This window comes from Corvus cornix, chromosome 3 (genome assembly GCF_000738735.6).
Source record: "Corvus cornix cornix isolate S_Up_H32 chromosome 3, ASM73873v5, whole genome shotgun sequence".
NCBI classification, from domain to species: domain Eukaryota; kingdom Metazoa; phylum Chordata; class Aves; order Passeriformes; family Corvidae; genus Corvus; species Corvus cornix.
This window is the reverse complement of record NC_047056.1, coordinates 66,033,169-66,048,118: the sequence shown is the minus strand read 5'-3', so window position 1 is coordinate 66,048,118 and position 14,950 is coordinate 66,033,169. Positions and strand designations below refer to the sequence as shown.

The following is a 14,950-nucleotide window of genomic DNA, read 5'->3' as shown; positions in this document are numbered from 1 at the left end:
ACGTAGTCGATAAAACATGCTCAGCTTTCAAAACCCAACAAACACTCGGAATTCTTCACTTCAAACTTTGTATAGGCTATAGAGACTGAGAAAGAAAAGAGAATGTTCCAAAGGATCATTTATTTTATCCTCTTTTATGTTACTTTCTGAAATATCTGCAGTTGTCTGGCTGCAAAAAATGTTGGGATGACTGACTTGAACAGTCACGGCGTTTCACTTTTATTTTGTTCCTCTTTTACATGGGAAACGTTTATGTAAGTAGCCACACCATTCTTAAAACAGCAGATTGACAAATCGGCTTTTTGTTTCTTTGCCGGTTTGAGGGGACTTTTGGGTGGGAGGTCCTATTCCTGTCACGCAGTATGGTGACAGCACTAGGGATGGGCAATGAATATGAATGGACAGCCGGGATGCTGTCACCTCCACAGCCACCCTGCCCGGTCCCTGGTACCGCTGCCGTACTCTGCAGCTCCAGGGAATCCTGTGCCAACACGCCGGGATTGGAACCAAAACATTCCCAGCGGAGAAACGAGTCCTCCCGCTGAAAGGGAGAATTAGGGCATTTCCGCGAAGTTCGAGCCGCGGAGGAACGGGCGGGGGAGGAAAAGCGGTGTGCGCGCCAGGGATAAACAAACACAAGGGCACACACGGAGCGAGAGGAGCGCCCGGGCCGGGCCGGGGAGCTGCGGGGCGGGCTCCACCGCGCCGGGCCGCCATGGCGTGAGGGGCTGGCGGAGCCGCGGGGGGAGGAGAGGAGGAGGAGGACGGGGAGAGGTACGGAAGGAGGGCGGGGAAGCGGGAGGTGGAGCGGGAGGGGGGAGTCACTTTCTTCCTGCGTTGAAAAACGTACCCCTCACCCCCCTCCCCGCTCCGTCGCCCGGGGCTGCGGAGGAGAAACTTTCTGGCCGGCGAGGAGCGGCCGGCGGTGAGTGCCCGTGCGGAGCGGGCAGCGCTCCCGCGCCTCCATCCCGCCCCTGCGCTCCGCCGCGGCTCCCGGGGCGCCTGGCGGCGGGGCGGGCGCGGAGCGGGCGGGGGCGCCGGTGGCCGGCGGGTTTGGGAAGGGGCGGTCGGTCCCAGCGCTGCCGCCGGCACACGGTCCCCAGGCCGTGCGGCGCCCGGGGAGCGGCTCCAGGTGCCCGCGGGGCCGGGCAGCGGCAGCGGGGTGGGCGCGGGCGGGGGCCGGGGCGTCCCGCGGGGAGCAGCCCCCGGCAGGCACAGCTTTGCCCGGCTCTGCCCCGCTGGGGCACCCGCAGGACGGGCCCCGCGTGTCCGACGGAGGTGGGTGCGTGCGGAGGGACGTGGCGCTTTCTGTGCGGAGCTTCACCTGTGGGCGCCGTGGGTAACAACTCTGCTTCTCCGCAGCACCGCGACCGCGACAGCCTCCGAGCCTTTTGCTGCTGAGTTCAGCCTCCCAAACATGCGTGTGTGAAAGGTAAGCGGTAGTAGCATCCTTGTCTTGCACCTAGGCACGCTGAGACAGGAACAGAGCGACTTGCCCGATGCAACTTCCTGCCACTCCTTTTTTTTATTTTTTTTTTAATTTTTTTTTTATTTGAAAAGTTTTTAGTGTCCTGGGACCAGAGCTGTCAACTCGGGGAGCTCAGTCTTCTCAGCCCCAGGCAGCGAGTTGCAATTGCTGTAGCTAGTATTGCATGAAAGCAGTGCATCGTGACTTGGTGTGTCTCATGCCAACTCTTAAAATTCAACTTGGTATGAATGAAAGTAACCACCCTCTCTGTTCTTCTGTTGTTCTCTCTTGAAGCAATATAAAACTATGAAATTTTCCTGCATTTTCGGCTTGGTTTTTAGCCATAACGAATGGCAACATAAAAAGTAGACACAGCTGTGAATGAAATACAAGAAATATTGCTCAACTTGGAGATTTTTCAGTCACACTAAGAAGATCAACTTCAATTTAAATAACACTAAAATTTTAATATAGTCTAAACAAAGACAAAGAAAATCTCAGCCTAAATATTGCCACATTATGTTTATCATGCCAACTATTATTATAACTCATTGTAGTATTTCAAAAAAGGAGCAATTCAGCTGAAGGGCAGCAGTGGGAGTCAGTAATTCAGATGCTGTTTATTACTCTGAAAGACTCTGGCTGGGTAGCCTTGGGCAAGTCACTCCACCTCTCTATGGCTGTCTTTTCTTCCTTGTAAAAGAGATAAATGTGTTTGCTTGCTTCACAGGGGTGTTGACAAGTTTAATTAATTAATTAGTTTCATAACTACTTGTAGATCCTTGGGTGCATCTTTCTACAGAAGTGCTAAGTATTATTTCAGCTAAGAGTTTCCTTACTGTGTTTCATTGCTTATATGTGTTTTTTTCAGTGACCTGAATTAGTTAAGTGTTATGGGGAAGTTAACAAAGTAGCAGCTCTGGATTGGAATTGTCTTGACTCTCTGTAAACTTCACTGAGATGTGCAACCACAATGTATTTTAATGGGGCAGAGCTACTCAGGTCCTTTAAAAAAAGTCATTTTTCTTCTTATTCAAAGTAAGAGTTTGCCTTTGTTGTCTTGTTTGAGCTATTGTGATGTGAATTGCCATGAGAAACACCTGAGTGCTCTTTAGATAATACAAGAGAAAGATATGAGAATAGTTTCTAAACGTGTCTGTGTTCTTTACTGTGGACACTGACCTCAGAAGACACTTGGTGCTAATTTTCCACTACACATTGATATACAGTCTTCTTTACAACCTGTCCTTTGGTTATAGAGAATGTTGCAAGAAAGAAATGCATGAACTGAACCACTGATTACCTATGGTAAGAGTCGATAGATTTTGGTTGCCTAGGCAAGCTCAGTTTTTATTGCTGTATATATTAGTTATCATAACTAGATATTGAGTAAGTATCTGCACTACAATGGAGAGGAAAATTTATTTAATTACGTAGCCAAATGTTAGATGTGATTTTTATAGGTTACATACAGTTGTAAGTAAAAAGGAGTAGCTGAAAGCTTGTTTTAGAGTGACAGCTTGGGTATGGTACTTTTTAAAGGTTCATGAGGTCTGTGTGTACCATTTCTTTTCCTCAAGGACAATGACACCAAGTACACAAGCTTTTTTAAAACTGAATTCAAATAAAACCGAGATCAGTGGTGGTAAGAAGTCATTCATATCACCAGGCAGCTGTCGGGTTGTGAATGAACATAGGAAGTTTATATCCTAGTAGAGAAATAGACACATCCATCAGTACCCAGCAGTCTGAGCAGTGAAAACTAGGGTTAAATGAGGAGGTAGTTGTCCATAAAATTGAAGTGTCCCTTTTCTCAGAAGTGATTGTATTTAACTAAAATTCAGTCACATTCTTAGGCTTGGGTAGGGAAACTTGCACATCTGGCACCCACAGCATACTACAGCAATGAGCATAAATAAAGCTAGTTCCTATTGCTATTGTTCCTGGATATTTTGCAAGAAATAAAGCCTTTTGGTGGGGGGGGGGGGGAGGGGGGAGAGGGGAGAGAGATGCTGAAGAAATTAAAGAAGAAAATTAAAGAAATTAAAAAATAATGAAAAAAAAACTTTCTGTAACTATTGTTTTCTTGCCCAGACTTGGTAATGCAAGTGTCTGGTGAGTGAAAGAGATTGACTTTTTCTTAGCAAGATGTATTTAATTGGTAAATATGGTACCTCAGCAGCAAGTTTGTCCTGGCTGTTCTCACCTTCTTTGCTCTCTCCTTTCAGCTGAGGTAGATTAAAGAGCATAGTTACAGTGGTGGAGTCTCCTAAAGCTGTTAAAACATGGTGCCAGTTTGTGTTCAAGACTGTAGCCACATACTTAATATAAATAATTTAATAGATTCTGCATTTGATTCCCTTTGAGCCAGTATTCTGTTTATATGGGTAAACTTTGTACTGGTGTCTCTTCACCCAGCTAAGCCCAGCTGGGATATGGTGAGGTGAGACAGTGTTGCATTAGTAAAACCCTAAACACTTGTGCACTGCACTTTGTGCAGACTTGATTGCGTGCACAGGATGAGAACTGGGCAGAGAAGCCTGCTAGGAAAAAGGAAATTTAGCAAATGCCACCAGAGATCTCTCTCATGAATGCTTTGCCAATAAAAGCTTAGCAGAAGTAAATTGTTGGTAACAGAGAGCTGACCAAAGGGGTTTGGTTATTTTGGGAATCACGTGAAGGACAGAGCACTGGAAATAATTATCACATCAGGTACTGGCATGGTACTTTCATCAACTCTTGGGACGTTGTCAGGTGTGAAAGCACAGTCACAATGTGACTATTATGTACACAGTCTGAAATTACCTTTGTTTGGTCTTTCTATCTGTTTTTCTCCTTGCTTAGACTCAAAGTATACAGGAGGAATCAGCAGTAGCATTGTTTAGAGTAGGCAAAGGATTGTAGGGACCCTGGTCACTTGACTCTGGTAGGTGTTGTATCTCAGTACAAGAGAAATGTAATTTTAACATACAAGTTCTTTCACCACAGTTGGTCTGGTTTATGCCTTTATTTTGTGGGGTTTTTTATCAGAAATATTAAAAATGCTGAACATTTTCTATAAACCTGGTAGGCTGCTTTCAGCTTTCTAGTCAAGTGGCTGCCTAGAGTTGTTAAAGTATTTTGAAAAGTTATTCACAGGCATTTCTGTGGATATCATGTTCCTTTAAAGCCTTTTAATCATATCCTTGTAATCATGGCTCATCACACTTTTTACCAAAATGATCTGTCTGGTTTCAGTTCTGCTATGAGAGCCATGCCTGTGCAACTTAGTCAGAAATTAGATCATTAGATTGTAAATCTCAAAATTAACCCATAATTTAATGGTTGTGTTGATGCTGCTCACAGATTGCTCATGTACACTGTGAGTACCTACATTTTGCAGGAATAGTGTAGCAGTTTAACTCCATCTGCAGTTGAGGCTTCTGTCCTTGAAAATGTAATCATCACTTTTATCAAGGCTTTTGTTAAAGGGTATTCTAGGGTGCACTGAGGACAATAATAGCCCTGAAGGAACTACAGGACAATACATTCTATTTTCTCTCCAAGTTTGTACCCTGAAAAGAACAGTTGCATCTGAGTGTATATTGTATCTATGGGGAGAGAGAGGAGCTGTATGCTCTCTCTCTCTCTGTGGAGAAACCCTAGATAATGAGATAACCTACTCATCAGTAGAGAAATGCAGCTGTTCATTATTATTGATACAATTCTGTTGTTATCTCTGCTGCTACCAGGTAGGGTGGTACAATTTAGGTCTACGAACACAGTGACATTTATCCTGTAACAAATCAACCAGTAGTTCTGTGTGAGTACACATTTGGGCTCTGCATACTCACACTCTTAAGATTATCTGTAGATAATATAAAAGCAAGTGTTGGTTTAAATTGCTTAGATTGCAAACTCCTTAGGTTCATAAATTGACTTGCATCAGCATCTCTGGACTTTGCTGGTGCTCATGTATGCTGTCACAATAATTTAACATATATGGTTGCCACGGTTTAATCCCAGCTGGCAGCTCAGCCCCACTCAGCTACTTGTTCATTCCCCTCAGTGGGATGAGGAAGAGAACTGGAAGAATAAAAGTGAGAACACTTGTGAGTTGAGATACCGTCAGTTTAATAGATAAAAGCCACACAAAACAGAGAATTCATTGACCACTTCCCATAGGCAGGCAGGTGTTCAGCCATCCCCAGGAAAGCAGGGCTCCATCACATATGGTGGTTACTTGAGAAGACATGCTGCGACTCTGAATGTGCCTCTCTTTCTTCTTTCCCAATGTTACATGCTAAGTATGACATCATATGTTATGGAATATCCCTGTGGTCAGTTGGGATCAGCTGGCCTGACTGTCCCCTCCCAACTCCTTGTGCATCCTTGGCCCCCTTGTTGTTGGGGTGGGGGGAGAGGGAGAAAAGTCCTTGACTGTATAAATGTTGCTCAGCAGTAACTAAAACATCCCTAAATTATCAACACTGTTTCCAGCACAAATCCAAAACATAGCCCCGTACTAGCTACTACAAAGAAAATTAAATCTACCCTAGCCAAAATCATCACAATAAAAATAACAATAAAATATTAATATAGTTTTGTATGCAACACGGAGTCAGAAATGGGATATGGAAACAGTTAAAATGAGTTTTGATCCTATAGCAACTGAAGGATATGATGCATTTTAGAATTCCTGTCTATTAATATGAAGTTCTCTGGAAATGCTTTACAAATAAAAATATTTGATATCTTCAGCTACTCAAGTTTGTAGATAGATATAGATATACAGAGTGAGAACTGGCCTTGTAAAACTCCACCAGAATCACATCATTTGTTTACAATTTCTTGAAGACAATTGAATGAAGGACAATTAAAACAATAAGCAGGGACTATTAAAACTGTTAATTATACATAGTCAAGAACAACAAACGAGAGGATTTAAAATATTTACGATTTAAAATATTTACAAGTATTTGGAAGAGTAAAGGTCAAGGCCAGCAAAGAAGAGTTAGTTGGAAAGAGGATAAAAGTTAAGGTCTGAAATGAAAACACTTGTTTTGGTATCAGAAGTTTCTGGTGTTGTAATCAGCCTCCTCAGAAGTGAGGGAAGATGGATAGCATGCAACTCCCTGGGGCGGATTAGGCACAAGGAGGAATTCAGACAGCAGTAATTGGCTTTCCCCTTTTGCACGTATGATTATTTTTTCCTGTCCTTTATTTGCACCTCCTGGGCATTGCCATCACCCTGTGAAGTATTTCCAGTTCTTCCTGTGCTCCATGATTGTACTACTGGATCCACACAGAGGCTCTAGTCTGCCCTAGGCGTTCTGTTCCCTTGCTCCCTTCTTGTGACGGGTGGTTGTGCCTTAGGGCTGTGAGCTGCTGTCAGAGGAAACCCTACACATTGTTCCTAATACCCCACACCAAAGGGTTCACAGCCTTACCGAGCCCGCGTGGGTCTCTGTGCGAGGGCCAGGAAGACAAGTTACTTCCCGGTAGCTGCCAAAGGAATATTGTTTCACCACCCACATTGTGCAGGAGCCTTTGTTCTGTGTTTCTGAAGTGCCTGTTACTGTCATAGTCCTAAGCCCCAGAGGTGCCCTACATGCTGTAACAGTGTAACACATGGATGAGTGGTTTGATTGACTTCTGGGATATTAAACGTAGGGAGTATATCCTCTTGGCCTAGATGAAAAGTCTCAAGCTGCCTTCCTCTAGTGTTAACATCTGTGAAAACATTTCTGAAGTAAAAAACAAAACCTAATTTTAATTATTGAAATGGCCTTTTGAAATTATGTCAGCACAGGATCCAGTGCTGATGTTCTAGAGGAGGTCTTTCTGTGGTAGCTTATAGGTGTATGCCTTTGATGGTAAAAGTGACTGGGCTTTCATTCACTGAATGTGGATGCCTTAACAGGCGTGTCTGTACTGGTTGGGAATGATCGCCTGCAGGATTCCAGATATCAAAATTACTTCCTTACTCATTCTGTGGAGTGAAGTATGGAATAAAAGATCCCAGTAAGGGTTAGGAATACTAGTGTTAGTGCAACCAAAAAATTACTGAGAAAGCATTTTTACAGGAGGATAAACTGTAAAATAGAGGGAAGTTCTAAATTCCCAGATTATGGTTTGGACATGCAGACGATTTCAATCATGTTTTTGCTTGAGGCAGAGAGAAGGTTATGCATTCAGAGTGTGTGTGTATGCCCTGTTAATTTATATATACACTGATAAAATAGACAAATAAGCTTTTAACTGAAAGAAATTAACAGATAAAACTTCCATCACAACTGTCTTACACATCCTGCTGTGAATTTATAAAAATATTTTGCAGTTGCTGTCTTACCTGTAGCGTGGTGGAGAATGAATGCAACCCTCCATTCTCCCGGAATTATGGCCTGACACAGCTGTGTACTGCTCTGCACAGATCCATTTGATTTTGTGTTAGATCAAAGGACAGACACAAGTTTAAATCTTGACTGCTGACTTGATGTCATATGCTGATAATCTCTATAGGAACTGGCTGTTTCTGGTTGCCATTAGGATTTTCATAGCACAGCTGTTAGACGTAAAAGTTGATACAAAGCTTCTTTCAAGGTATTTCAGATCGTTTCAGAACAAGTGCAACACTAACACCTGGATACCTGAGCTGTACTTTATTTATGGCAGATGTACTTCTGAATTATATTTGGGATTTCAGTATTTAAGTTTTGAAATACCTTTGGAATTATATAATTGTGATGTAGCATGTTTTTCATAGTGAAAAAATCAGAGGAAGAAATGAAGTAATGTCCCCTGGTGGCTAAGGTCTTAATAGGTATTTTTCAAGTTTTAAGCAGCAATTTTTATACCTTTCTAGTATTTTTATTGGACAGCCAGATAGTCACTGGTTTTAGCTCATCAACCAAAAGGTGGGTGAAGGACTCCTGACTGCTTCTAACTCTTGGGACATGGGAGTTTCCCACCTTGGTGTCCTGCCCCACAGCTTTGAAAGGGTCTCAGCGGTACCGCTTGTTGATGTAGAAGCTGTACAGCTTGGGACTTTGGTCAATAGATTCATTGTGATTATTACAGCACAAAGATAAGCTTATAGTTTTATTGGTTCTGCTCCATCTGCTACCTAATTATGCTGTATCAGATACGTTTCTCTGGAACGAAATGGCAATGTATATATGGGAATTAGTCTCTACTGACCCTTTCAACTCTGTTTTCACGGAGCTACTCTGCATTTTTTAGTACTAAAACGCCGTTGGATTCAGTTAGAAGACTTAATTGCTCTCCCGTTTTTAAATATGTTTGCAAAATATTTAGATTGGTGGTAAAACTGACTTTGTTGAACAAAACAGCTCTTCAGTTGATGTAACTGTCACGATTTTAGAATGTTACCATTATATAATGTTGCTGAAGTTTCCAACTGAGGGGTTCCATGTTACAGATTTTGCTCCTCTCATCAGCAACAAAGTCAGCTGCAATGTGTGTGAAAAGATATTTCAGATATTTGGACAAAGTGCAAAAAAAGGAGTTCCTACAGAAGTTTCATTCTCTCTGCTGTGATCTAACCTACTGCTCCTTGTGTTATATTTTGGCAGTGGTCAGCATTGGGACAAAAAGTTGCACATCCCTCTCCATTTAATAGATTCCACACACATCTCATTGCAATGTTACCTATTAATTTCACAGTTTTGGTAGGACAGCAGCTGTTTCTCATGTTTGACCATTTATTGGTAAAATATCTATGACTTTCTTACCTGTTTTAGCACTGGGTGCTAAATTTGCTTATTTTGGTTTTAATACCAGTTCTTGTAATGTAATTTGGGACAAAACTGTAGTGACACTGTTGTTCAAAATCAAACTGCATGTTATAATATTAAAAGCATTGAAACAAATTGAGTAAAAAAAGTTCGTTTTCACTGTCAATAATTTATGAAGTGCAAAGAAATTATGAAATTTAAGTCCTGACTCAGAGATCATTGTCTAAAGTCAAAATTTGCACACTGAACCTGAAGATTTGATTTTTGTCAGTATGGTGGAACAGATTTTCCTTTAAATATTTGAACACATTTCTTACACAAACATTTGTTTCTCAGGTGTCTCAGTTAACGATAATGAGAACTGTAGCCTTTGTGGAACATAGTAGCTTCCCAAAAGAAGACAAAGAGTCTGACGTGTCCATGTCCCAGTCCTGGGCTCTGGGAAGATCTTTTATTCAGAAACCTGAGTAATCTGTGGTGGTGTAATGCCTCCAGTTTGTGGTAGTTTTAGTCACCTGAAATCCCACCTTTTTTGTTCCTGATTGTAAATGTTGACAAGATGCCCATGTCAGAGGTGGATCGTGGCTAGCATGAGAGACACCTGCAATTTCTGCTTTTTTAAGAAGTGATAGAAGTGTGGTCCCAGTAAAAAGCAGCTACAAAGCAGAGTGGCGCTTCAGAACTGATACTACAGAAAGCCACAGTTCTTTACCTGTTTTTAATTTTTAATCACTCACAAGAAGGTCAGATTGCTTCAAGGACACACAGCTGTGCAAGCTGGTGATTCTAACCGTGCCATCATTTCCTGTCCCTCGTCCTCTGTCCCTCTCTCCCTCCTCTGTTCTCACTGATGAAGTGATGTTTCTGTGCACATGTGGCAGGAGTAAATGGGCCTCTCTTTTCTTTTAAATAGTTTATTTGGTAAACTTACCTGTATAAACCAATGTTTAGTTTAGTTAGTGGTTTCAGTTTTACAATACTTTTTTTTTTTTTTTACTACAGCTGAACATCTAACAGTTGATGAAGATGGGGAAAACTAAAGTAGTTAAGATTTAATCTGTTTTGGGTGGGTTTTTTGGAATAATTGGTGTTTTTTACTGTTTGTTTCTGCTGGCAGTGGAGTGGAAATCATGCAAAATGCTCTTTCAGTCTAGGACTAAATGACAACATTTTCAAAGCACATTGTATATGAGCATTTTCTTCCATGGGCAAGTATCCTTCATTCTGCTTTTAATTTTTAATACTTTATCAGGTCATGGTTTCCCAACTGAATAAAACCCCCTCGTTTTCAGAGAAGGTTGAATTGCTTGGTAAAGTTTATCTTGGAAGATGTGATTGGTAAAGATGCAGTGTAATATGAGAGTAAGAAATTCCTTTAGCTTTAAAAAATGGTATTGTGAGCGCGCATTAAGTGATCAGAAGGCCCAGACTCCTATTCTTCCAAGCCCTGTGTATCAAGCAAACTTGTAGTAGGTTCACTCACAGTTGGTAAGCTGGAGGACACTTACTTGCACAGATCCAGCTTCACCTAAGCTATGCTGATAATCAATGTTCAGAGATTTGCTTGGAAAGGAAGGTGTACTCCTTTCCAGCTGCCTCCTTCCATCCCTCAGTGACACCAGGCTGAGCCCTGCAAAGTTACGGGACAGGGCTCACTGTCATTCCTGAGTCATGGCTGCTGTGAGTTATGGTCTTCATATCATAGGAAGGGTGTCAGTAGAATTTAACCGAGAATAAATTATTTTGTACTCCTGCTTTTGTCACTGCCTATTTACTTTTTTCCAGATCTTGACTGTGAATAAGCTGCTTATGAATATACAATAGGTTGGTTTTCCAGTTATTCTGTTGTTAGCCTAAACAATGTGGTGCAGTGTAAAGGTAAAAAGAAAGGGTTTACCTACTCATGTAAGGGTAAAAAAAGGGTTTACCTTCTCTGTGAGATGTGCACATTAATGAAGGGTGAAAATGAGGGAGGCTATTAAATACTTGAGAATACAGACTATGACTTTTTGGCAACACTGGATATGTTTGATGATAGTGTAATGCTGAGAAATGTGTGTTCAGATTTGAAAAGGAGAAGTTCTGGGAAACCTTACTGTATATTCCCTAGTCGTTGGTCAGAAATACCTTAATTTAGGGATCTCTTAAAACCATCCCAAAATTTATGCATGTTCTTAATTCTCACTGATGTGCAGAAGTACTTACAGAAATCAAACCAAAGGAAAGAATGCATGAAGTCCTAACTGCTAGCTGGGATTTTTTTCTGCTTGTGTAAGCCAGGAAACTTTTTCAATATATGGTTAACACAGAAGCTACAAGCATTTTTACCTTTATTTTGTGTATTTTTTAGGTTCTTTCCTCTGCCCACAGTTCTGAAGGATCACAGAGGCATTAAAAAAACTTAAAGTGGAGTTTTTTATGACAAAGCAGTTTTTTCATCAATTAAAAAAATGACATCATGTTTCAACCATAATATACTGGTTTGGCTGGTTTCTACCTCCTTCCTGTCAAAATACACTGTTGTATAGTTTCCTTCACCGTAGAGAAGAATACAAGAAGATTTGAATATATCTGGATAAACTGTGGTGCATGTATCTTTTTGTGTGTGTGTATGTGGTGAGGCACTATGTAGATGCAGTAAGAGTGTTACCAAATAAACCAGCCTGTGATAATGTGTCCTGTAACAACTGGTTCACGTCCAAAAGAGGGCAAAATATACTTGCAAAATGCATTAAAATACTATGAAAATGTCATCTTCCATTACATTCTGTTTAAGCAATTATGCTACTTGCTGTGATAGACAAATTTAAGCAGTTACAGAGTACAATATTATTTGTGCCCTGGGTAGAACTGCACAAAACATTATGTATTTCTTGGCCAAAGATGTTTGCTCCCAAATTAATTTTAGGAGCTGAGCACAAAAATTTAGAGGGTCTGAGCACCCAGTAGTCATGAAGGGCTCTTCTCTGTCAAAGTTTTCTCATATTAATGACTTTGTTGAAACAGGGTGTGGGTCTATAAATAAAGTTTTAGCAGCCTCAGTTTCTATTGAAAATTTTGGCTATGTAATAGAGACCTGTGGGGAGAAGTAAAAGGTTGCTTTGTACTTTAACTTCCTACAAGTTTTATGACCGAATCCTATGAAACAGGTTTTCCATGGGACAAAAAAATTGTATCTGTTTTTAGGTTTTCTTTCCTTCTATTTCTCCTTTTAATAATTGAAAACTACTGTTCATTATTTACATAAAACTGTCTCACTTGAGCCTGCTTTCCGTAACCTTTTCCCTCATAAGAATTCTAGGAATTTGCTGGCTTTCCTCAGGGGGATCTTGGCCATGTTTTATCTGTGACTTTAGGCCACATAGTTGGTAATTTCTATAAAGTAACTTACTATGTTTAAATAGGTGCATTTACCTCTGCATAGATTTCCCATTTGAGCACATTTCAAAAAGTCATGTAGGTAGAATATGCATTTTAATTCAGTGTTCAGCCTTCTTGGTAACTGGCAGTAAATCTCCACATGTAAAATGGAAAGCCCCTTGGAAAAAATACTAGTAATGCAAACCCCTAAATGCCTGGAAGGCAAAGTATTTCAGCTGTTCAGCTGTTTTTCTGAGACCCTGCCACTTTCTCTTTCCCTTTTTGACTCCTGACTTGCTCTTTTTTTTCTTTTTTTAAAATGAGGACGTGTCAGAACCAGAGGCCATAAGCACTGTATAAAATGACCCCAGCACAAACCTCCAGCATTCCTCATCTTTCCCTCTCCAGCTGCTAAGATCAGCCAAGACAGCACGCAGGCTTGGCTGCTGCCAGCTCCCTGGCTCTCCCCCTTCCTCCTCCCTTCCCACCCTTCTTCTCTTGCCAGTACCGTCAGCGCTGCTTCATATTAGGCACCATTGCAATTATCTGAGATCTCAAGTACAAGAGCTGTTGTTGTCTCCCTTCACCTGGTATCAGCAACTAGAGGGAAAGATGCGGGAAGGAAGGAAGGGGCTTTCTTCAAAGTGTACAGCTTTTTCTTCTGGATGAATTGCTCAGTAGATGTTTCGACTGAAGTATTCATATAGAAATGATTTGAAAGTCACCTGGACAATACATCGGGTTCTTTAGATGGAATCGCATTTCCTAGAGAAGCTCCTGAATTATAGTCTCACAGATTCATTTTCTAACCCATTCTCTCATGTCCATCTACCACAGGACATTTCAAAGATGGTTTGGCTGCCACTGAGACCTGGAGATCTGATGCCACAATGAGGACTCACACACGGGGAGCCCCAAGTGTGTTTTTCATAAACGCAGTTTGCTTTGCCTTTGCCTGCGGCGCCAGGGAGGACCGAGACGCAATGGTTCCTTTTGTCAACGCCAACTATGACAGCTACCCCATGCTCTACTTCTCCAAGGGGGATGTGGAGTCTCTGCGGCTGCAGGCCAGCACCACGCACCAGCACATTGCGGCTCGTCTGATTGAAGCAGTGCAAACCATGCTGTCGAATCCCCTGGAGTACCTTCCTCCCTGGGACCCAAAGGAGTTCAGCGCTCGCTGGAATGAAATTTATGGCAACAACCTTGGGGCCCTGGCAATGTTCTGTGTGCTCTACCCTGAAAACATCGAGGCCATCAATATGGCCAAGGATTACATGGAGAGGATGGCGGCTCAGCCTAGTTGGTAGATTTTTGTCTTTTTTTTTTTTTTAAGTTGTTCTTACTGTATAAACTGCTTACAGCTGGAGGAGTGAGTGGATGAGTGAATTGCTTAAATTATGTCAGTTGTACTAATATTAATTTTAACAGTGACTAACTTGCTGAATGCATATACCCTCATCTGGACCAGCAGAGACACACAGCTTTTCACCTTCAGTGGACTTACCTTCTTGAAAGTTGATGCTGAAAGGAGCATGACTCTTTGTGCACCACCCTATTTGCTGTAAAAAAAAAAAAAAGTAATCTAAACCCACTCTCAGTCAGAAGGAGTCGTCTCACATCTGGTTTGTGGCAAAGTGCTAAAAGTGTTAATTTTAAATTTTTTTTTCCCCAGATTCATACATACCTTTTGGGTAATTCTTCCTTAGGAGGAATTTAGGAAAGGGGGACTTATGAAAAAGGTATAATTAGGTGTAAGTAAAAGTTACACTCTTGGGTTTTTGCAGTCTGCTCTAACATCTGTCTGAGCTTTAGTTCAGACTTACAGCTTCACTTGGCTGCATGGTTCTTGGGCCTCTCCTTAAGACATACTAGGACTTGATAGTTGTCCATGTGATTACTGGAACTGCCTGAGTAACTGGCATTTTGATGACCACCTCCTGGATTAACTTCCCCTGGTTGTGAGTTGTCATCCTACAAGTTACTCTGTCCTCTCTGCACCACACTCTTTCTATGGGGACAGAAGCTAATGTTCTCACTGTAGGAGTGATTCTAGAATTGAGACCCCAAGCTCTCATCCTTTTCATACCCTCCTTCAATTTATCTCCATTTTTTGCTCAGGCAGATGCATTTCCCTTACCTCCCTGCAGCAGCTGCCACTTGGTGCACCTTGCAGACTGCGGTCCAGGATTGCTGTCACTGTGAATAGGTCAGAGGATGGGAATGTGGGCTTTGCCAGGGCAGTGGCTTCTGCCCAGGGCAGTGGCTTCTGCCCAGGGCAGTGAGATGGAGCTGGATGGGGCACTGCTCCCTTCTGTCATAGATGCTGTTCTACAGCTCTGTGGAGACAGCAGCTCAGTAAAAGTGTGAGTCAAGATTCAAGTTA

The 14,950-nt window shown here is 41.9% G+C and overlaps 1 protein-coding gene across 3 annotated transcripts in view; it reads left to right on the top strand.

Moving 5' to 3' along the window:
* The first annotated feature begins 416 nt into the window (after positions 1-416).
* DSE (dermatan sulfate epimerase) overlaps positions 417-14,950 on the top strand; it is a 35,107-nt gene continuing 20,573 nt past the window's right edge. Inside the window, exons 1-3 of one of the 3 annotated variants that reach the window (XM_039569204.1) lie at positions 417-774; positions 1,363-1,432; positions 13,402-13,870. In XM_039569204.1, coding sequence (XP_039425138.1) covers positions 13,455-13,870 — 416 coding nt within the window. In that variant the 5' untranslated portion in view covers positions 417-774; positions 1,363-1,432; positions 13,402-13,454. Of the gene's footprint in view, positions 775-798; positions 926-1,362; positions 1,433-13,401; positions 13,871-14,950 lie in introns of those variants that run through there. The other 2 variants (XM_039569203.1, XM_010402638.4) reach the window with 2 other exon arrangements.